At 38.1% G+C, this 25,088-nt stretch overlaps 1 protein-coding gene across 1 annotated transcript in view; it reads left to right on the forward strand.

Moving 5' to 3' along the window:
• Window positions 1-25,088, forward strand: part of AGMO (alkylglycerol monooxygenase) — a 374,037-nt gene that overhangs the window by 30,670 nt on the left and 318,279 nt on the right. Inside the window, exons 3-4 of the mRNA XM_082846263.1 lie at window positions 18,388-18,669; window positions 20,880-21,010. Of these exons, the coding sequence (XP_082702389.1) occupies window positions 18,544-18,669; window positions 20,880-21,010 (257 nt within the window). The 5' untranslated portion in view covers window positions 18,388-18,543. The remainder of the gene's footprint in view (window positions 1-18,387; window positions 18,670-20,879; window positions 21,011-25,088) is intronic.

A 25,088-nucleotide genomic window follows, 5' to 3' on the forward strand; every position in this document is an offset into this window, starting at 1 on the left:
GCCCTGAAGTCGGCTCTCCCACCTCAGAGGCTCAGGCCTGACACCTGGCTGGAGCACCAAGACCCTGCTAGTGTTGGAAGGTCTCCTGCCGAGGCGGGGAGTGGCTGTGTCTCACTGCAGGGACAAGGACACTGGCAGCAGAAGTTCTGGGAAGTACTCCTTGGCATGAGCCCTCCCAGAGTCTGCCATTAGCCCCACCCAAAAGAGGGAATGTAAAATTTTAAGGGGGAGAAAGGATTGATATGATTGACATACTAAAAGATTTTTCTAGTTGCTGTGTGAGCAGTGGATTCAAGCTTGTTGGAGAGAAATGGAAAGAAGGAGTCAGAATTGGATCAATGGTTTTCAATTTTTTTTTTTTTTACTGCAATTTACACTTAGATGTAAATTTTCAACCTGTGAGATGTGAATGTCTGTGAGCTGTGTGTATGTGACTGAAAAAAAAAATCATGAAATGGTGCTTGATTTTATCCCTGGTCAGGAATGATGACATTTTGAAGTAATTTTATTATCTTTTTTTGGCTCTGTTTTATTTTTTAAATTCTACTCATGTTCTACCATATTGATTTCACAGCGCACTAGTAGGTTGTGATCCTACCCTGGTTTGCTGGTAGAACTTACAGGAGTTGATGTTAAACTAGACATGGGAAGTAAGAAAAATGGAAGCATCAAGGTAGATCCCCAGATGTATGCTCTACAGTGAAATTTGACAGAGCAGCTGAATATTCCCCATAAAGCCACTGTGAAAATGGGAACATCCTGCATATTGTAAGGTGAATCTATGGATTAGTGTGTTTTATCTGTTATAAATACCAACAAATGTGCTATTAACATGTGTGCAACTATTTGCACGGATATATGGTTTCCTTTTTTCTGTACATTTCTAGGAGTTAAATGGGTACGTCATAAGGTAAGTCTATGTTTAATTTTTTAAGAATCTGTGAAACAGCCTTCCATAGTGATTTGTACCATTTTCCATGCCCACCAGTAGTATACGATGACCACAGTTACTCCACCTCCTCACAAATGCTCATTATCACCAGTCTTATAAAATCCATTTTAATTGGTATTTAATGATTTTAATTTGCATTTCTCTAATGACTAATGACATTGAGCATTATTTAAGTACTGATTTGCCATTTGAATGATCTTTGGTGAAGTGTCTCTTTAAATCTCTTGCCCACTTTTTTAAAAATTAGGTTGCATTTAAGTTTTGTTTTTAGAGTTATTTGTTTATTCCGGGTCCAGTTCTCATAATAAATACAGGATTTGTAAACACTTTTCCGTAGTCTGGGGTCATCTTTTGATTCTTTTAACAGTGACTTTTGAAGAGTGGAAATGTAAAATTTTGATATAGTTCTTGAGGGAGTGGGAAAGGTGCAGAAGGTATGTGGCTTTGGATATATTTGTGTGAGGTATATTCTTTTACTTTAAAGAACCCCTGTGACTCCAGAGTTTTCTTCATAAATGAAGAAAGCAGCAAGCAGATCATAGGCATCAAATTCATTGCTTTGCACAGGGCAGGTGACAGTGATGTGCAGTAGTGTTCCAGAGGCATCAGCAAAAATGAACCGAAGATATCTTTGAGAAATTTCTGATTTCAGTTGGCACAGAAGAATTCTTGACCAGGTGATGGCAACAACAGCACAGTGATTAATTATAAGGCAGACAAGTTCTGGTAGTGTTATGGAGTCATCCAGACTCAAGGGCAGAGTTTTATGTTTACGTTACATAAGCAAGGTGGGACTGTCCATTTCCAGCAAGGAACCCTGACCCCCAAGTAAGATTCCTGAACTTCCTGGAGAAGGAGGACATGGGGAAGTGTTGCAGAAGCATATGTGTTACTGAGAATTGTTTGTTCTGATGCTACGGTATAGCCTTATTTGCTCTACCCCCAAATGAAGATCCAGACATCCCAGTTACATGTTTGAAGTATAGAGCAGTATAGTTCCTTATACAAGATATTGAATAAATTTAATCCCTTTCTCCCAAGAAAAAAGTCTGAAGTAAAAGTCAACTATGATTCAAAAAGTAGTGATCTCTTTATTTTGGGAGAATGATTCTTGAAATAAAAATTAAAAATAAATGAAAAATATATCAGTTTGCTGGGATCACGTATTGATGCCCTAAAACTCTTCAGTTTTTTTCCATTGGCATCACCAGCATCCCATTCAATGCTGGCTCTTCTTAATTGCAATCTGTGCTTTTGTGAGGATAATAAAAATTTACAGGTGTCTCCTGAGAATGGCTATCAAAATGGGGCACTACTAGAGAATTGCTTTTTTCACTCATTAAATAATCTATTAACATTAAAAATTCTTTACCTTGTGACAAGAAGAAATAAAAACATCTTACACCAGTACACTCAATAAAGCTTAATAAAGCAGAATGAAATAGGTGATAAAAATTAAGCAAGAAAAATGTGGGTAGAATCAACGTGGATCCAGGGGTGAGTTTTGTATGCCACCAGTTGGATCCTACACACTTGCTAGATTTATGTCATAGATCTGGCAGTAAGCTACATATTAAACCATCTGAAGTGGGAAACATGATTAGTCAGGTGATTCATAGCATCCATAAAGTTAAATAATGTGAATGCTGTTCAGGAGAAACACATTATTCTTGGTACTGAAACTAGAGAGAAATTCTTAACCATGTGTCCTAGAGAATGATAAGAACTGAATTTATGTCTACGATGAATTGCTTCAACTCTGTTTTATAAAAGAAGGTTCACAGGTCCTTTCATCAGCAGACAGCAGTTCCTGTGATGGATATTTAGGTAAAGGACTTTGCCTTATCTGCTGGTGTTACTAGAAACACACTTTTGTATGTGGTATAGAACACTAATCTAGCCTTTTTACTTATTTTCAGAAATATGCAAGTCTTTTATCATGATTTTTCTCTCAAATCAGTGGGCATTAATTACTGTTACCAAAGATAGGTTTCCATTCTTCCTCCCCCTCATCCCCCAGAGAACAGCCCTAAAGAGGCCCTAAGTAAGATAGCAATCCCCAAATCATGCACCGTGTCATACACATTCTCAGAGCTATTTGCAACTGTTAGATTAACAGGAGTTCTCTAGTAAATTACAGCTGGGAAACTGCAAGTTGAACAAATTAAAATAAATTTCTTTGTTGCTGGACTTGTCAGAACCTTTAAAATATTTATTACACACAAAATTTATCTTTAAGTGTTATGTGTATTATTTTATTTTCCAAACTTATTTTCCAAAAAAAACCTCTCTTTGCAGAGACTCTCATGAGCTCTTTCAAGAAATACTCTTGAGATCTTCCACATTCTTTTATTCTGTACTGTGCATTTGGCTTAATTCCAACATTGACTCAAAATCAATCCTGTAAAGAGCGAGTTACATACATTCTGACACTGATATGAGTGCAGAACTTTGAGTTGCACTTTTGGCACTGACTACTGTTAAAATAACAATGAGATGTATTAGCTTGATGGGATTTTAAAGAAATAACTTCTGAAATACTATTTGTTTTTTATGCTCTGAACTGACGTGCATGCCATAAATTTCTTTAAAGATCATGTTGTACCTGATCTTTGCCTTCTAAGTCGTGGAAAGGACTTTGGCCAAAAGTAATAAAATCTGATCTAAGAAAATAGAGAGATTAAGTTTCATATATTGCCATTTTCTAATGAAATGTATTAATACAAAGGATTCAAAGACTCTTAGAGACAATATTAAAAATTTGGCAACACATAGCTATGTTCTAAAAACAATTGCCCTCCAAATACATAGGAATAAAATAGGAATGAAGATAATAAACTTGCATTGTGACAACTTACCTATTCTACACAAATTATGTAGCCGTATAGATCTGAAAAAGAGAATAAAAAATAACAATAATCCTGGATATAGCAAGTGCTATAAAGCATGCAGAACAATTGGAACTTCCATACTGGTGAGACTGCTAGATGATGCATACATTTGGGAAAACAGTTAGGCAGTTTCTTACTGTTAAAAGATACGCTTGACATTGGAGGGGCGAAGTCAAGATGGCGGCATGGGAAGGTGCAGTGTTCGCATCTCCCCACAACTAGGGCACCCGCTGGAAGCTGGTGGGGGACCTCAATGCCAAAGGAGTTGGGAGGAACCCCCAAGCAACCGTCTAAAACGTGGGGGGACTGAGAGGGGTGGAGAAATGGAGGCTGCACAGGACTGGCGCCCCTTAGGGGTGGCTGGGAGGGGAGAGGGGTTCTCATGCCTGGAGGGACCCTCAGGGGCTAGGATCAGGGGGGAGCATGCCTAGCGTTTCCCTTGCCCAATCAACCCAGGAAGCTTGCCTGGCTCTCAGGCCGGGTCCTGTGCCTTCAGAGGCCCCCTCTAAGCCACATGGGTCTTGGGGACATAGGAGGGAGTCCAGGGGAGAACAGGAGAGGCATGCGGGAGGGACCCTCTAGGACCAGAGGAGCAGGAGAGGCACAGAGGGCATTAGACCTGACCACTCACGCAGGGAAGCCTGCTGGGCTCCCAGGCTGGGTCCTCCCCTATCTGAGATCAGAGGCAAGCCTGGGCCTGTTCTGTTACCTTGAGCCCAAGCCCTCCCCGCTCCACCCCAGGGCCTTTTCCAGCCCTGTGGGTCCTAAGCATAGGCCACACACACTGCCTAAACCCCGCCCACCCTAAGCCTCGCCCCCCACAACCAAGGCATTTTCCACAATTTTTTTTTCCTCCTCCTTTTTACTACTGTGGTTCTGTTTTACCTTCTGATTGTTGTTTCATCTATATTTTTATTTTTATATTCTTTCTAACATATCTGTTAGTTTTCTAGTCTATTTTTTTAACTCTTTGTTATTGTTCTGCTCCTTTTTTTCTTTTCTTTTTTTTTTTTTTTTTGCCACCCCATGCGGCTTGTAGGATCTTGGTTCACAAGTCAGGGGTTGGGCCAAAGCTCCTGCAGTGGGAGCTCCAAGTCTGAACCACTTGACTAAGAGAGAACCTCAGAACCCGGGGAATATTTGTAGGAGTGAGTTCAACTGTAGATCCTAATCTCAAAACCAAAACCCAGCTCCACCCAACAACCTACAAACTCCAGTGCTGGAAGCTACAGGGCAAACAACCAGTAAGTCAGGAACACAATCGTACCCATCAAAAAAATTAAAAAATGAGATGGCAAAAAAATATGTCACAGATGAAGGAGCAAGGTAAAAACCTACAAGACCAAATAAATGAAGAGAAAATATGCAATCTACCTGAAAAATAATTCAGAGTAATGATAGTAAAGATGATCCAGAATCTCAGAAATAGAATGGAGGTACAAATTCAGAAAATACAAGAAATGTTAAACAAAGATCTAGAAGAACAAACAGAGGTGAACAACACAATAACTGAAATGAAAAATAGACTAGAGGGAATCAATAACACAATAACTGAGGCAGAAGAATGAATAAGTGAGCTGAAAGACAGAATGGTGGAAATAACTTCTGAGGAGCAGAATAAAGAAAAAAGAATGAAAAGAATTGAAGACAATCTCAGAGACCTCTGGGACACTATTTGCACCAACATTCAAATTATAGGGATTCCAGAAGATGAAGAGAAAAAGAAAGGGTCTGAGAGAATATTTGAAGAGATTATAGTGGAAAACTTCCCTAACGTGGGAAAGGAAATAGCCACCCAAGGCCAGGAACCACAGAGAGTCCCATAAGGATAAACCCAAGCAGAAACATGCCGAGACACATAGTAATCAAATTGGCAAAAATTAAAGACAAAGAAAAATTACTGAAAGCAACAAGGGAAAAACGACAAATAACATACAAGGGAACTCCCATAAGGTTAACAGCTGATTTCTCAGCAGAAACTCTACAATCCAGAAGGGAGTGACATGATATGCTTAAAGTGATGAAAGGGAAGAGCCTACAACTAAGATTACTCTACCTGGCAAGGATCTCATTCAGATTCAATGGAGAAATCAAAAGCTTTACAGACAAGCCAAAGCTAAGAGAATTCAGCACCACCAAACCAGCTCTACAGCAAATGCTAAATGAACTTCTCTAAGTGGAAAACACAAGAGAAGAAAAGGACCTACAAAAAGAAACCCAGAACAATTAAGAAAATGGTTACAGGAACACACATATAATTACCTTAAACGTGAATGGATTAAATGCTCCAACCAAAAGACACAGGCTTGCTGAATAGATACAAAAACAAGACCAATCTATATGCTGTATACAAGAGACCCACTTCAGACCTAGGGACACATACAGACTGAAAGTGAGAGGATGGAAAAAGATATTCCATGCACCTGGGAATCAAAAGAAAGCTGGAGTAGCAATACTCCTATCAGATAAAATAGACTTTTAAATAAAGAATGTTACAAGAGACAAGGAAGGACATTACATAATGATCAAAGGATCAGTCCAACAATTATAAATATATATGCACCCAACATAGGAGCACCTCAATACATAAGGCAACTGCTAACAGCTATAAAAGAGAAAATCAGCAGTAACACAATAAATAGTGGGGGACTTTAACACCTCACTTACACCAATGGACAGATCATCCAAAATGAAAATAAATAAGGAAACAGAAGCTTTAAATGACACAATAGACCACAAAGATTTAATTGATATTTATAGGACATTCCATCCAAAAACAGCAGATTACACTTTCTTCTCAAGTACGCACGGAACATTCTCCAGGATAGATCACATCTTGGATCACAAATCAAGCCTCAGTAAATTTAAGAAAATTGAAATCATATCAAGCATCTTTTCTTACCACAATGCTATGAGATTAGAAATGAATTACAGGGAAGAAAATGTAAAAAGCACAAACACTTGGAGGCCAAACAATATGTTACTAAATAACCAAGAGATCACTGAAGAAATCAAAGAGGAAATCAAAAATTGCCTAGAGGCAAATGACAATGAAAACATGATGATCCAAAACCTATGGGATGCAGCAAAAGCAGTTCTAAGAGGGAAGTTTATAGCTATACAAGCCTACCTCAAGAAACAAGAAAAATCTCAAATAAACAATCTAAACTTACACCTAAAGAAGCTAGAGAAAGAAGAACAAACAAAATCCAAAGTTAGAGGAAAGAAATCATGATGATCAGAGCAGAAATAAATGAAATAGAAACAAAGAAAACAATAGCAAAAATCAGTAAAACTAAAAGCTTGTTCTTTGGGAAGATAAACAAAATTGATAAACTGTTAGCCAGACTCCTCAAGGAAAGGAGGGAGAGGACTCAACTCAATAAAAGTAGAAATGAAAAAGGAAAGGTTACAACAGACACTGCAGAAATACAAAGCATGCTAAGAGACTAACACAAGCAACTCTATGCCAATAAAATGGACAACCTGGAAGAAATGGACAAATTCTTAGTAAGGTATAACCTTCCAAGATTGAACCAGGAAGAAATAGAAAATAGGAACAGACCAATCACAAGTAATGAAATTGAAACTGTGATTAAAAATCTTCCAACAAACAAAAGTCCAGGACCAGATGGCTTCACTGGTGAAATCTATCAAACATTTAGAGAACTAACACCCATCTATCTCAAACTCTTCCAAAAAATTGAGGAGGAATGAACACTCCCAAACTCTTTCTGTGAGGCCACCATCACCCTGATACCAAAACTAGACAAAGATACTACAAAATGAAAATTATAGACCAATATTACTGATGAATATAGATGCAAAAATCCTCAACAAAATACTAGCAAACAGAATCCAATAACACATTAAAAGGATCATAGACCATGATCAAGTGGGATTTATCCTGGGGTTGCAAGGATTCTTCAATATACACAAATCAATCAATGTGATAAACCATATTAACAAATTGAAGAATAAAAACCATATGATCATCTCAATAGATGCAGAAAAAGCTTTTGACAAAATTCAACACTGTTTTATGATAAAAACTCTCCAGGTCTTCCCTGGTGGCGCAGTGGTTGAGAGTCCGCCTGCCGATGCAGGGGACACGGGTTCATGCCCCAGTCCACGAGGATCCAACATGCAGTGGAGCGGCTGGGCCCGTGAGCCATGGCCGCTGAGCCTGTGCGTCCGGAGCCTGTGCTCCGCAACGGGAGAGGCCACAACAGTGAGAGACCCGCGTATCGCAAGAAAAAAAAAATACTCTCCAGAACGTGGGCATAGAGGGAACCTACCTCAACATAATAAAAGCCATATACGACAAACCCACAGCAAACATCATTCTCAAACTGAAAGCATTTCCTCTAAGATCAGGAACAAGACAAGGGTGTCCACTATCACCACTATTATTTGACATAGTTTTGGAAGTCCTAGTCATGGCCATCAGAGAAGAAAAAGAAATCAAAGGAATACAAATTGGAAAAGAAGAAGTAAAAGTGTCACTGTTTGTAGATGACATGATAATATACATAGAGAATCCTAAAGATGCCACCAGAAAACTACTAGAACTAATCAATGAATTTGGTAAAGTTGCAGGATACAAAATTAATACACAGAAATCTCTTGCATTCCTGTACACTAATGATGAAAAATCTGAAAAAGAAATTAAGGAAACACTCCCATTTACCATTGCAATAAAAAGAATAAAATACCTAGGAATAAACCTACCTAAGGAGACAAACACCTGTATGCAGAAAACTGTAACACATTAATGAAATAAATTAAAGATGATACCAACAGATGGAGAGATATACCATGTTATTATCTTGGAAGAATCAATATTGTGAAAATGACTATACTACCCAAAGCAATCTACAGATTGAATTCAACCCTTATCAAATTACCAATGGCATTTTTTATGGAACTGGAACAAAAAATCTTAAAATTTGTATGGAAACACAAAAGACCCCGAATACCCAAAGCAGTCTTGAGGGAAAAAAACAGAGCTGGAGGAAACAGACTCCCTGACTCAGACTATACTACAAAGCTACAGTAATCAAGATAATATGATACTGGCACAAAAACAGAAACATAGATCAATGGAACAAGATTGAGAGCCCAGAGATTAACTCACGCACCTATGTTCAACTAATCTATGACAGAGGAGGCAAGGGTATACAGTGGAGAAAAGACAGCCTCTTTAATAAGTTGTGCTGGGAAAACTGGACAGCTACATGTAAAAGAATGAAATTAGAACACTCCCTAACACCATACACAAAAATAAACTCAAAATGGATTCGAGACCTGAATGTAAGACCAGGCACTGTAAAACTCTTAGAGGAAAACATAGGAAGAACACTCTTTGACATATATCACAGAAAGATCTTTCTTGATCCACTTCCTAGAGTAATGGAAATAAAAACAAAAATAAACAAATAGGACCTAATGAAACTTCAAAACTTTTGCACAGCAAAGGAAACCATAAACAAGACAAAAAGAAAACCCTCAGAATGGGAGAAAATTTTCGCAAACGAATCAACAGACAAAGGAGTAATCTCCAAAGTATATAAACAGCTCATGCAGCTCAATATTAAAAAAACAACAACCCAGGCTTTCCTGGTGGTGCAGTGGTTGAGAGTCCACCTGCCGATGCAGGGGACACGGGTTCGGCCCTGGTCTGGGAAGATCCCACATGCCGCGGAGCGGCTGGGCCTGTGAGCCATGGCCTCTGAGCCTGTGCGTCTGAAGCCTGTGCTCCACAACGGGAGAGGCCCGTGTACTGCAAAAAAAACCAACAACAAACAAAAACAACAACCCAATCCAAAAATGGGCAGAATAGCTAAATAGACATTTGTCCAAAGAATACATACAGATGGCCAAGAAGCACATGAAAAGCTGCCCAACATCACTAATCATTAGAAAAATGCAAATCAAAACTACAATGAGGTATCACTTCACACCAGTTAGAATTGGCCTCATCAGAAAATCTACAAACAACAAATGCTGGAGAGGGTGTGGAGTAAAGGGAACCCTCTTGCACTGTTGGTGGGAATGTAAACTGAATCAGCCAGTATGGAGAACAGTATGGAGGTTCCTTAGAAAACTAAAAATAGAATTACCATATGATCCAGCAATCCCACTACTGGGCATATACCCAGAGAAAACCATAACTTAAAAAGACACATGCACCCAATGTTCCTTGCAGCACTATTTACAATAGCCAGGTCATGGAAGAACCTAAATGCTCATCGACAGACGAATGGATAAAGAAGTTGTGGTATGTTTATACAATGGAATATTACTCAGCCATAAAAAGGAACAAATTTGGGTCATTTGTTGACACGTGGATGGATCTAGAGATTGTCATACAGAGTGAAGTAAGTCAGAAAGAGGAAAACAAATATCGTATATTAACGCATATATATGGAACCTAGAAAAATGGTACAGATGAACCAGTTTGCAGGGCAGAAATTGAGACACAGTTGTAGAGAACAAACGTATGGAAACCAAGGGGGGAAAGCAGCGGGGTGGTGGGGGTGGGGGTGTGATGAATTGGGTGATTGAGATTGACATGTGTACACTGATGTGTATAAAATTGATGACTAATAAGAACCTGCTGTATAAAAAAATAAATAAAATTCAAAAAGAAAAGTACACTGGACTTTCTAGCAGCTGAAAATGAGACTCTTAATACTTGAAAAAAAAAGATGTGCCTACTAATATTTAACATAGGAACATGATATAGCCTTTCAGTTACTTCCATAATGAGATTATTTATAATAATGTGCAAATTATAATATTTTATGTTTTCTCTATTTGAACTATAAAATTTTTGTCATGCAAATAAAATAAATATACTAACCATGATTTTCAAATTAAAAATGAGTATTTTTTATGCATATGAACATGGTTGAAAAATCTATATATGGAAATCATTCTTATGTTTGGCTTGTAGCTATTCTATTCTTGTCAGTACTTTTTCCTTTCTATTCATAACTAATTCTCCTCTTTTGAGCTTTGAACTTCAGTTTTATATACCCATTTGCTACAACCATCTCCACTTAGATGTCTTTAGCCATCTCATACCATGTTTAAAGCCAAATCCCCCAGTTTGTCCATTGTAGTTAATAACCACTACATTCTTTCATCTACTTAAACCAAATTTTTGAAACTATGCCTGTTCCCTTATCCAGTCTGTTAGTAAACCTTGTCAGCTTTTTTTTTTAATTAATTAATTTTTATTTTTGGCTGCATTGGGTCTTCGTTGGAGCATACGGGCTTTCTCTAGTTGTGGAGAGTGGGGGCTATTCTTCGTTGCAGTGCGTGGGCTTCTCATTGTGGTGGCTTCTCTTGTTGCGGAGCATGGGCTCTAGGCACGTGGGCTTCAGTAGTTGTGGCATGTGGGCTCAGTAGTTGTGACTCGCAGGCTCTAGAGAGCAGAATCAGTAGTTGTGGCACACGGGCTTAATTGCTCCACGGCATGTGGGATCTTCCCAGACCAGGGCTTGAACCTGTGTCCCCTGTGCTGGCAGGCAGATTCTTAACCACTGTGCCACCAGGGAAGTCCTTGTCAGCTTTATAATCAAAATGTATCCAGAATCTTTCCAGTTCTCACTACTTCCACTGAAACCTTCCTAGTGTAAGTCACCCACGTGTAGTTCCTGGACTGTATCAATCACTTCTGAACACTCCCTTGCTTTCATTCTCCTCCTCTAAAGCCTATTCCTCACATAGAAACCAGACTGATGTCAGATTATGTGATTCTTCTGATCAAAACCCTCCAATGCCTTTTTGTCTATATTGGTTGGGCAACCATTTGCCTCAAATGATAACAAATGAAACACAAAACACATTATAATGATAAATTTTGCTTACAGAATATTCTGATTGATGGATAACTCTCCTCCGAGTAGTGACTCAAAGACCAAGACATCTTCCATTTTGAGACTTTGTCATTCATCATGTGACTTCCAGATTTTAAAAAGGTGGACCTAAAATTATGCATAGTGTGAACTCATTTATGTGAAATAATGTCCCTGAAAAAAACCTAAACATAAGATATATTGATATGTTAAAATGTTAATGAGTCTCTAATTTGATTAGTGGGATTATGATGGTTTACTTATTTTCTTAAGCATGTTCTACATTTTTCTATATTTCTACAGTGAACCTATATTGCTTTTATGACCTTAGAAAAATAAACTTTTAAAGAGGGTGATATAAGATCACGTTTCCAGTCCAATTCCCAGAAATTCACTCAAAGGACTAAAAGAAAGGATATATGAAGAGGTGTTTTCGACTGAATTGTGACTCCTCAGAATTCATATGTTGAAGTCTTTCCTCCCAATATGACTGTATTTGGATATAGGGCCTTTACAGCAGTAACTAAGGTTAAATGATGTCTTACGGGTGGAGCCCTAATCCGATAGGACTGGTGATCTTATAAGAGTAAGAGAAACAACAAGTATGTATGTACACAAAGGAAAGGCCATATGAGGACATGGTGAAAAGACATCCATCTACAAGGCAAGGAGAGAGGCATCAGAAGAAACCAAACCTGCCAACACATTGATCTTGGACTTCCAGCCTCTAGAACTGTGATAAAATAAATTTATGTTGATTAAGCCACTAAGTCTATGACATTTTGTTAAGGCAGCTTTAGCAAATTAATATAGGAGAGAAAGGACTTCATCAGTTCTAGAGTAAATGGCAAACTAAATATCCCCTTATTCAGAGGGATAAAATTGTGGTAGCACCAAGAAAAAAATGAGAGTGTCCTTTCTTGCATCCACATTGAAGTTCAACTTAATGTGTGATTTTTAACACTTAATAGAAAGATGACTACACAATAAGCTACTTCTCCAGCCCAGTTTTGCAAAAACAGAGTTTGATTCCTCCATTGTGGTGGATGAACCCTGTAATCTGCATGCGGTCAGGACTGGTGGTGAGAACTACGGCTAAGATTGACTCAGTCTAATTGGAGTCATTTTGGCCTTTGGTGCCAAAGACAGCAGAGGAGGATGGGATCATCTAGGGTGGAGGGGAGTATAGAATTTCTCACAAAAGAGAGAATCCAAATGCTGAGAAACTTTTCCATAAACAAATTCTTATTTTTCCCAGTTGTCAAATTGTCCAAAATCAAAAGACAAGGTTTCTGACTGGAAGCCCTTCATGATGGGCCATGGAAACTCCAGCCTCAATAAAGAGAAATTACGGGACAAATACCTTAAATGGTCTTTTTGTATGACAAGCAATACAGGTCAAGAAGAGGGTCAAGATGAGGAAAGCTGGCCGCCGCTGCAGCAGTTCCAGCTGGCTGAAAAAACAGGCAGAGACTGGTGGAGACTTGTCATATTCAGAGCTCCTCTTCCCCCCGCAGGTTGAATTAACAAGATAAACCTAATCTCCAAAATGCCACATAGGCCTGAAGATATAGTACCAAGGAATAATCATCCACATGTGTCTTTTTGGGGGATTAAAAGCACAAAAAGACCTGTACCCATTCAAAGATAAACAAATTGGGGATGAGGCCCAGAAAGAGATTGCCAAAAGTAGATGAAGGGCATTCTTTTGAGTATCCTGAGTATTACCATCCCCAGGTAATTAAGAATTTTAGGCAGCACTGTTTTATGCACAGGAAGAAGTTAAATAGGAAATAAATCTGAAGAAAAAAGAGATTATATGATAAGAAATAGACATAATAGAAATACTAAGAGAGTTAAGGAAAGGATTTAAGAAAACAAATAATGCTACTGTAGAATTTAAAGTAGAACCAGAAGGAAAAAAGAAACAGTGAAGAAAAATACACCTAAAGCATAACCTTGAGCAAATCAGAGCACATTAGAAAATGAAAGATGAAAGTGGTCAGAGACAATATATGTATGTGAAAGACAAATGTGATCTGCTAAACAGATAAATCATATTTGTGAATAAGTATTAAAAAATGGAATAGAAATAATAGCCAAAAATACAATTAGAGAAAATTTCCTTAAAGGAAAGGAAGATTAGAATCTGAGGTTTAAGAAGGTTTACCTCTTTAAAATATTCCTATCAAAGAAACAACACACCAAAATGATTTAATTTCAAGGGCATAAAAGTATTCCGTGAACATCCAAGAGACAGAAATGGCTAACCTAGGGAAGAAAAAAAGTCAAGTTGAACTCAGACTTCATATTAATCTGAAATGTTAAATACTGAAAGAAAATGCAGAGCTCTACATAGAAACTCTCCCCCTCCCCTTCTCTTACAATGAACACATCTTAAAAAATTGTTTTTACGTGATTTATAATTTCATGAACATTGAAACTGTCACATGCATAAGAGGCTATGATGAGGAAAATTTTTTATAATTACTAAAGAGTGTTATGTTTAGTGTTAGTTATAAGGTATTGCTTCTCATATCCAAGTTCACACTTCATTGCCTGATCTGCAAAAATGGATCTGAGCCCTTAAATATTGGTCGTGTGCTAGCTGACATAACGTTAGGCTTTACCAGGAGTGGGCCCTGCACAGTCATTGTTGAAGGAAGAGGTTTTCCTCTCTGGTTTCTTGTGCTCACTGGGCAGTACCACACAGCACTGTGCAGCATCGGGATTCTCCAGTGCCCAGTTCCTGCAATGCTTGGAAGCCAGAGCCTTTACCCCCTCAGGTGGTTTCCTAGGGAAGCGCCTTGGTGAGATGCCCGTGATAAAGAGCTTTCTTAGTCATCCTAGAGGGCAGATTTGTTGGTTTGAATCCTTGGAAACTTCCCAGGTGAAATCTGAAACTGTCCCCCATACACGGAGGGCAAGGGGAGACCAAAGAAAGAGGCCACTCCAGATTGGGAGGTGGCAGGTTTAACAGGCAAGAAAACTTACATACAAGGCTTGTCTGCAGCAGCCACAGAACAAGTAGATCTCTGCACCCATCTGCCAGAATCTTAAAAGTTTATATGAGGTCTTGACTGGTTCAGTCACTAGTCAGTCCAGATGTTTCAACAACACATTGCTCTCTCAAGACTGTGTCCTTGAAAATGGCTCCAGCTGTGGGAGGGGTGGGCAGAAGGTATATGTATTCCAAGGACAGGGGAGGAGGTGAGGAGCCTCTGAGTGCCTCCAGTTGGGTCAAAGCTAGTGGGTCAACCAGCATTCTTGTCCTCCTCCAATACAATTTCTGGCAAGTTCCTTAGTCCAGCCCTAGAGGTACTGCCTGCCCCTTTCATCTGCTATTTCTATGCTCTTCCTAGTTTCCTTAACTTTTATTGGTCACTTTGTCATTATTCCAATTCCCAATTATAGCTGACAATTCTTTATAATTTCCCTGTTTAAATTACTGTGATTTCTCTTTGTTATCAATATCACTAGAGGTTCCTAATATCAATAGGAATGGATAGTTATCAATATCACTAGAGGTTCCCAATCAGTTTTTTAAGTGATTTTTCTTTACAAAAAGTTTCTGATGGCTTTTTGTGCTGAGTTATTTGCAAATGCGGCACTAAGAGTAGCAGGTTTTCGTGTCTTGCATTCTCATGAGATGCTTGTTACTCATATCAGGCTCTTCCCAAGCATTTCCACTTTAACTGGATTAAAGAAGGGACTGCCAGCAAGGCCCCATTGACTAGGAAGTTCTGACTGCGATATTTGGGCAGAAAGGCACCTGGAACTATCTTGGGCTTCCTCTTTCTAGTTCAGGTAAAGGCTTAACATCCTCTGTTCTACATACCTTGGCTTCACCTGACAGATTTCCAGTGAAAGTGTTTGTCTCTGTTGAATTTTTTTTGTGGCGGGACAAATTTTTGACCTAGAGATTGATATTTAGCTAAGTTACTCCTCACATATATAGGTAAGAAAATATTATAGTATAACATGCGATCATATATGTAAACTTCTGGAAAAAAGAAAGAAAACTTGTAATCTAAGCCAGTACAAAAAAAAAGAATGGAGAAAATAAGGAATACAAGGATTGGTAGTGAGCATTAGCATCATTTAAATAAGTTTAAGTGACTGTAGTATATAGATTCATTTGTTCCAGATAAGTTTACTGAATGCCTGTGATGTCAATGCTTCCAAATCAATCATGAATTTAGTGAAGTTCCAGTAAAATACCAATAGAATTCCTTCAAGTTTAGTCTTAATAGATTCATGAGAGCAAATGTGAAAAAAAGTGTACAATTTCTGAAAAACAATATTCATAAATGAGCAGTTGTTCTACAAGTTACCAGAACTTATTACGATAATACAGTAATTAAGACAGCATGGTACCAGCACAAGAATAGACACATACATCAGTGGACCTGAGTGGAGAGCCTGGAAACAGTGCCGTTAAGTAGAAGACTAGTGTGAAAAGTATTGACTCTAACTAATGGTACGGGAAGAACTGTGATCTATCAAAGGGAGTTAGGGAAGATATAACATGAAATAATGACTTCATAACATTTACAAAACTAAATTCCAGTTGATGAAAGGAATGATGCCTAAAAATCCTAGAAGAAAGCATTCTAGAAGAAAATATAAGACATCTTTTTTACAGAATTCTGGTGAAAAAAACATTTATAAGCAAGACCCAAAGTCAGAAGTAATAAAATAAAAGATAATAGCACACACACAGTTACAATCGCTGTATGACAACATATTTATAGCAAAGTTAAAATAAAATAAAAAATGAGAGAACATTTACCACATAGATGAGAGAAATATATACATATATAGAATAGAAATAGCCCATAAATCAATACAAAGAGACAATATAATAAAATCATGTGCAACATGCATTAAAAAGTAAATCACACACAAAGAAAAACAAATGGCTAATAAATGTATTGAGAAGATTTTCAAAGTCACTGGGGAAATGCAAATTAAAACAAGATGTCATTTTTCACCAATCAATTGGCTAAAAACTGTAAAAGATTGATAGTAGCCAATGTTAGCAAGAGAGAAATGCAATTTTGGAGGTGAAGTTGGCATGACTTATCAAAATATAAATTTTATAAAACCTTCAACAATGTAATTCCACTGCTAGAAATCTAATTTGAAAATGTGCACAAGTGTACAAGATATTTATACTGTGATGTTCGTTGCTGCATTAAACTTATTAGCCCAACTGCAAGACTACACTTAATTGCACAACAATGGAGAAACAGTTAAGTAAGTTATGATGGTGTGCTGGCCCTTGGTTGACTTTTTCTTTAAATCCAGTCCTCACCTTCTCCTTCCCTGCTGTGTTCTCCAGGGGCTGCCCCCTGCAGACTTCCTTTCCTAGGATCCTCCCTCACCTGGCTTTGGACTCCTTTAGGCCAAGGGGAAGTACTGCTGGGAGATTGGTTGGCAGGAAGTACTTTTTTCATCCCCTCTGTGCTCTTCCTTGACAGGCCCATCATGGTTCTAACTTTCCCTGGGTGACCACAGCCCCCAAGCTCTACTCACATAACCTCTTTTTCCATCTATAGTTTAAGGATGCTAGTGGCTTCCTATTGATATTAACCTTTAGATTGCCTCTTTATTCCCATTTGGCTTTTTACTTCTTTCATCATCTCTGTAATTAATTCTTTGCATTAAAGTTCTCATTAGCTCCATGGTTTTTATTGCACAAACTTGCATAGTGCAGTGATTTTTTAGCAACAAGTATGTCATATGATAGTGGAACTGATTATACATATATCAAAATGTTAGTAGTGTCTCTGGGTAGTAACTTATTTGTTGCTTATCTATAGTGTCTACTTATTTCTCATAAAACAATCATGTATTAATAACCTAATTAAATCTACATAAACATTTTTAAAAGATGAGGTGGTAGCCAAAGCATGACCACAGCTTTTCTAGGTGGAGGGCTAATCAGGAAAGCTCTGCTTACTCACTGGTGATGCAACCAGTTAAGGGCCTTCTAGTCTACCTAAGAGGCACAGTCAACGTATACTCCTCCTGGAAAACAGAAAAGGTCTCTCAGCAGCATCTTAACAGCTTCTTCAGAGTCCCCGTTAGTGCTAAGAAGAATACAGATGGGAATAGTTGAGATCCATTAAACAATGCAAATCATGCAAGAAGCTACATGCCCCTAAATTGGTTTTCAAACATTCAGACATTAACATGATACACATCCAGAAATATATAGGCAGTCACCAGTAAGATATATCCAGTGCTTATTGACTTTTGAGCTTAGTCTTATTAAGTGAGATTAGAACACCTTGGCTTTTCAGGAAATGTGACTCTTTGGGGAGACTACAAACCTGAACACAATGTGAATTTCAAAAGGGAGAGAAAAAAATGTATTTTCCTCATGTGATTCGAGTTTTGAATTTCCACCCACTTTTTCAGAGCGAACTTTCACCTGCTATCACTTTTTTTCTTCTCCTTTCCAAGGAGGTATCATGTGGTTTTGTTTGTTTGTCTTTTTTCTTTTTTAATGATAAATTATTCCACCTGCTGCCAGACTCCACTGTTTATCCTTGATTTGGGCAGCAGCCCTTCCTCCCCTCCCCCTCCCCAAGTGCACTGTTTCTGGGACAGCGTCTCTGAACTCTGAACTCGTTCCTGATTGATCCTTGTATTTTCCTGTCTCTCCACACAGAATCTGCTGTTGGCTGTGCTCTGTGGCGCTTTGTTTTTAGCTGTTCTCTGACAAAGGGCTTGATCTGTGCAGCACATCTCGTCCTCTTTGTTCAGCCTCTGGCTTCAACCACAGAATCACAAATACTCTCCAGCTGGGAGTCAGACAAGGGCAGAGATGAAGAACCCAGAAGCCCAACAGGATGTTTCGGTTTCCCAGGGAATTCGCATGCTGTTTTACGTGATGAAACCCAATGAAACGTCATTTGAAACCCTGGAAGAGGTGCCTGATTATGTTCAAAAGGTGAGACTCTTAGGTTGCTTCTGTGTCCTGGCTATCGTAAACAGAGCTTCACTGAACATTGTGGTACATGACTCTGTTTGAATTATGGTTTTCTCAGGGAGGTGGACGGACCTGGAGTCTGTCATACAGAGTGAAGTAAGTCAGAGAGAAAAACAAATACCGTATGCTAACACATATATATAGAATCTGAAAAAAAAAGAAAGGTTCTGAAGAACCTAGGGTCAGGACAAGAATAAAGATGCAGATGTAGAGAATGGACTTGAGGACACGGGGAGGGGGAAGGGTAAACTTGGACGAAGTGAGAGAGTGGCATGGACATATATACACTACCAAATGTAGAACAGATAGCTAGTGGGAAGCAGCCGCATAGCGCAAGGAGATCAGCTCGGTGCTTTGTGACCACCTAGAGGGGTGGGATAGGGAGGGTGGAAGGGAGATGCAGAGGGAGGGCATGTGGGGATATATGTATATGTACAGCTGATTCACTTTGTTATACAGCAGAAACTAACACAGCATTGTAAAGCAATTACACTCCAATAAAGATGTTAAAAAAACAAAAACGGGTGAGACTCTCCGGGAAGAGGCTACTCTTGCTTTTCTCTTAATAAGAAGTAAGTTAAACACATTTTAGGGTTTCGTTCATGTCCATTCTTCAAATAATTCTAATAAAAAATAATAGTTTCAAAAAAGCATGGGGCGGGCTTCCCTGGTGGTGCAGTGGTTGAGATTCCGCCGGCCGATGCAGGGGACGCGGGTTCGTGCCCCGGTCCGGGAAGATCCCACATGCCGCGGAGCGGCTGGGCCCGTGAGCCATGGCCGCTGAGCCTGCACGTCCGGAGCCTGTGCTCCGCAACGGGAGAGGCCACAACAGTGAGAGGCCCGCATACAGCAAAAAAAAAAAAAAAAAAAAAAAAGCATGGGGCAAAAGTAGAATTTCCACTTGAATTGAACCTCCATGCAGTATGCATGACCATCTTCTCCTATTAAACTTGTCTTCTCTGATATGTTACTCCAGACTATGATAAAACTTTAAAAAAGTTTTCCTGGACACAGTGGCCTTACAAATTTAGCTGTTAGAAGCTCAGTAGCTAGTGGTTATGTGACATCACTAAACTTTGTAACAGTTGTGTTTCTAAAGGGAAAATTTGTCTACCACCTTCCAGGAACGATTTGCTCTTTATTTTAGCAGCATAGTTCTGCAGAATGAATACACAGCTGACTGAGTTCAACCCTGACTTCCCAAGTCTCAGCTTAAACCAAGTTTTCTTTGAAACTCAGGTGTTCAGAGGCATGTTGCACTTCCGGTTCCTGCCTATGATTGGAAGTGGAAATATCCAGAATTAGAACTTGAATGTTTAAGTTCCCCACCCTGTCAAAGTTGTTCTTACAACACTTACTAGTTGAGATCAGAAATAGAAAAGAAAATGACATCAGAGAATATGTTCTTGGGAGTTCAGTTTAGAAAACTTCAGTACTCATGATCAGCTTCCAAATGAGTGAAACCTATAACTTTTTCAGGATTTGATATCACTCCTTCTTTCTGATTTTTTTAAAGAAAAAAATGTGGTACTCGCATCTTCATAAATCATTTTTTAATATTATGATACCAAACCTAGTCCAATATTTGTCATCAATTGTGGATGACAAGAATTTTTTTCTGTGATATAAAAAAAATACTGTATGAATAAAACTTGATGCCTAAAACAAGCATTTAAAATGACCTCATTCTCTGAAATACTCAGAAGCAAATATTTTGTTCTTACAGTTTCAATTTTGTGATTCCTGTAATTCTAATATGAAAAACTAGAATCATGTGCATCCTTAAGGAAAGCCTTTTAAAGTGGGCCTTAGGCATGTAGATAATAGACTTCTGATTATTGCACTTCTTTTCAGATGTATTTTTTTAGATCTAACTTGAAACACATCCTGCCTAATCTTTTTATTTTCTTGGCAGAATTATCGTCGTTACATCCATAGTTATATTTCATGTCCAAACTGGATGATAGAATTTGAGCATCTGTTTAGTGCGTGTCTGAAATAATCAGATTTCTTTGCCTGTTGGGAGGAAATGATCCTCTAGGATAGGTATATACCTTTTCTGCTATGAACTATCACTCTGGGCCTCCCACTTTGGGAATGACTAATCAGGAAACTTGGAAGAATTTCATACCGAGCACAATAGCATCTCTTTTCTGCAATTTCCTCTCCAGGCAACTCCATATTTCATTTCCTTGATGCTGCTTGAACTGGTTGTCAGCTGGATTCGCAAAGGGAAGCCATCAGGTCCTTTGGACGATGCCTTAACATCCATATCAGCCGGTGTTCTGTCTCGGCTTCCGAGGTGAGTTAGCTGGTTAGCAACACTGAGTGAATAAACTGAAATTCTCCAAGTAAGATGGAAAAGAAACCCATTGTATGGGGAATTGGTCTATTTTCACATACATCCCCAAAGAACTCAGTCACTGTCCTTATTTAACTTTTTGATGTTTTGTTCATCATGGATTTTTTACATTTGTTATTAAAAATATTGCTGTAAGTATTATTTATCTTAATTACTGAATTTATTGGTGCCTTCTTAAATTTTGTGCCCAAGACAAGTGCTTTACTTGTATTACGCTAGTCCCAGGCCTGAGTGATGTTCTAGTTATCTACTGGAAAATTAATTTGGCCTCAGGTAAATTCACATGCTGTAGCAATCTGGGGTGCAGACACTCCCTACTCAAAGTCATACAAAGCTCTGGATTACTGCAGTGGTCTCTTAAGTGGTATCATTGTCTCTAGTCCTACTTCATCTACAGCCAGACATTTCCATAATGTGAATCTGGTGGAAACTCTTCATAGGTTCCTTATAGCCTGAGGAATATTTCTTGCCTGATCTATGGAGGCCTTTGTTTATCCAGCTTTGCTTCTGGTCCCTTCTTTCTTCTTCCCCCTTTGCAGTAGTTGTTCCCTCCATACTCTGCTACTTGCCATTACCCAGATGTCTCACGTGGTCATCCGAGTGGCCAACTCCTATTCATTTCTTAAGTCTAAGCATAGACTTCTCTTAAAGAGTCATGCTCTTCAGCAAATCTTGCCTGTTTTCCAACCCTATTTTAGGCACCACTTTACTATGGGCTCTATTCGCTGTGGTGTATTGTGCTTACCCCATAATAGAATTGTCACATGATATTAAACTCACCTGTTTGCCTCCCAGCCCTTCCTGCAGGCTTGCATGCAACTTGAGAAACAGAGGTGTCCTTTTAGTTTTAACTCCTGTGCCTGGAATGATGTCTGATACATGGTCGATTTTTTAAAATAAAAACACCTAACATTCCTATAGTGTTATGTTGATGGTGAAGTCTGAGGATGAAGGGACCAAAAAACAGTAAACAATAAATGACCTACTACTGTTTAGAAAGTAAATTGTAATGTGTTTAGAGGAGATACCAATGAATGGAAGGCTCTTCAGTATATGAGAGTTTTCCAAAGAGCAGAGGGTGAGGGAAGATTCCCTTAGAAGTCTGTGCTTTGCGTTGCTGAAGAATGTTCTCATTCCTGCTTCCCACCCATTGCTTCTTTTACTGTTTTAAGAGCTTTACTTCTAACCAGTGCTCATTGCTTTGGAATGTTTGTACGAACCGCCCAGTGGGAAGCCAAGGTGGATTTTTTAAAAATAAAATGAAAACTTAATGGTATCTGAGGAAAGGTAAACTAATTTCATATAATTGCATAAAATTGTTTAGATAGAAAGTAAACCTAAATGTAAAATATTTTTCATAAATGTTACTATGAAAAAGGTAGGATAATAGTTATAAAATAATAATAGTAATAGTCATCATAAAAGAGTCTCTAAAAAACTACTCATATGGTTGCACATTCCTGTCAGAATCAGAGAATAGTATCTCAAATTATTTTCAGTTAATTTCCAGAATACTCTAATTAAGAGTTTACAACTACCCATAATTTCCTCTATTTCATGTCTCCCTTGAATAGAACTGAACAAGAAATACATTCAACATACTCAAGGGACATGTATATTTGGTTATTGAAAAATACCCAGTTGGTTACAATAATTCACTCTGAGAAAGTTAAGTGTATAGGTTTATGGAAATTGGACGGTTGATGAACTGTCAAAATAACTTGATAACTGAGAAGTGCCCTGCAGGTACAATTATGGATCACATATTTTGTTGAGCTGGAATGAATTTATTAAGAACTCAGGGAGACATCAAGTTGAATGAATGCTTCAGCATTTCTTTTACTTTTTTAAGTTTGACTTTGGTCAAACTTAATAATATTGTAACAACTAGAAATATAAACTGTATCCTCAGTACTCTATTTCTGTTCAACACTGTGATTAAAAGAAAAAAAAAGGTACAGAGTTCTAACAGGAGACCCAATGAGTAAATAGATATTTCTGCTAAAAAAGAAACCCCCAAATATAAGGAAAATGGGGGGGGAGAGAGAAAGAGAGAGAGAGAGAGAGAGAAACCAAAACAAACCAGTCCTTCAGGGATAAGCCTGCAGTTCTTTTTCTTCACATCCCACTACTCATAACACTCCTTAAGCTAACACAAGCTGTGAACTCTGGTGCCCTTTGAAAGAAAGGGAAAAGGTTGTGAACTTGAATTTGGAGCATATTTTTCTATAGTTGTATTTTGAATGAGAACAGCATCTTGCTTCTTTTTTTTCACAATCCTAAATTATGAAATGTGGATAACTTTGTAAGTTTTATAAAGAATTTTATCTTTCATAGTCTTATGTGAAAGATCTCAGCAAAGCTAATTATTTGAAAATAAAATTTTAAAATATTTTCATTTACTTTGTTGCTATTAAAAAAATTCATAGATATAAGCAGAGAAAGCTGATCCTCAGGATGCACGCCCCTCAATCCCCTTTCAGCACAAGACGAGAAGGGGGATTTGACAGAAACTCTTAGAACAATATTTCAGTTGAAGCCACAGCATCAAGGGGAATCCTCCTGCAAATCGTTAACAGCTGAAGGTTAGATTAACACAGCATTGATCATACCCTCTCCGAGGGACTAATTTCACTTTCTATACCAACAACAGGGGCTTGCCACGTCTTTAAAATACATGATTGCAAGAAAAATGGTAGTATACCATTTGTTAATCCCTTTGTGAGGAATTATACTTTGGATAATAATTTGAAATAGGCATGTGGCCTCTGCAAAAAGAAGTTGGGGAAATCAAAGTGCAACCATGAACATGTTTTTCCACTTTGCCATTCATGTAATGGAAATGCTGTGTGCAGACTTTGAGGAAAAACAATGTTTATTTGAGGATCTCAATTTCGTTATTACATAAAAGTCAAAGTACCTTGAAGATTGGTAGCATACTTACCATATTGATGGAAAAGATGTATGTGTATCTTTTCAAATCTTTATGTAAGGAAAATATTCATCATAGACAAGATTGTACCTTGTTTACAAGCCTGTCGGACAGACCATGATATGTAATAAAAGTCCATCTGTCCTAAGAACCAGATTCTGGGCAGGCCTGCATCTGTTTTGCTCTTCTGGAATCCAGTAGGCAGACTTCCTAGTCAGAATCTAGTCCTGAAATTATAGACAGATATGTGTATTTATTGTAGTTAAATGCATTGTATCATATGCAGATAATCTGCCTTTCTATCAATTACTTGCATTTGTCACTATAAAAAGTTAAACTAAACAAAATATTGACTAAATCAATTTTTAAAAATCTATCTGAAACTTCTGAAATATTCTGCTACTGACTGAAATGCTAATGAGTGAAAAATAATTACGTCTTTTTTTTTTCTTGCTTTTTGAAGCAGAGCTCAGTTTCCAATCCTTCATTAGAAAATCGGGACTTCAATTTGTTACTTCCTTCCAATATTTCTGCTTTCATAAATTGCATCCTCCCCAGAGAAATTTTATTCCTGATATAAATATCTACAGTATGTTTGTTTTTAATGGGTTCATTTATTCTGTTGAAACAGCAGATTATAAATCAAATTGCAATAGGTTGGAGGGATAATTTAAGTAGGTAAATTTTCAAATGAGTTGGGGACACTCTGCTTTTAATACACATGGGTCCCTGCCAATTTTTACTGTGGAGCTAGGTCTGCAGTGTTGGACCAAAGGTATCTACAGTTTTACTGGCCATGACTGCCATGGAATTTTCCACTCCTGACAAGAAAGTTTCAATTCATAAAAAAAAAAAAAAAAAAATTTAAAGAGGAGGATATTAAACTTCTTTGAGATACTTTTGACTCCTTGGGGTGGGACTAGAGAATAAAGGAAAATTGTGTACTGCATTTTTCCACTAGACTTTAGTAGCAGAGGCAATACTGTTTTTGGCAACGTGGGCTTCTGACAAACAAGTACCTGTCATTTGGGATGATGACTTTAGTCAACAGTTATTCATTGTCCTAAGTAAGAGATAAATTTATTT

This window comes from Leucopleurus acutus (assembly GCF_964270905.1).
Source record: "Leucopleurus acutus genome assembly, chromosome: 9".
NCBI lineage: Eukaryota > Metazoa > Chordata > Mammalia > Artiodactyla > Delphinidae > Leucopleurus > Leucopleurus acutus.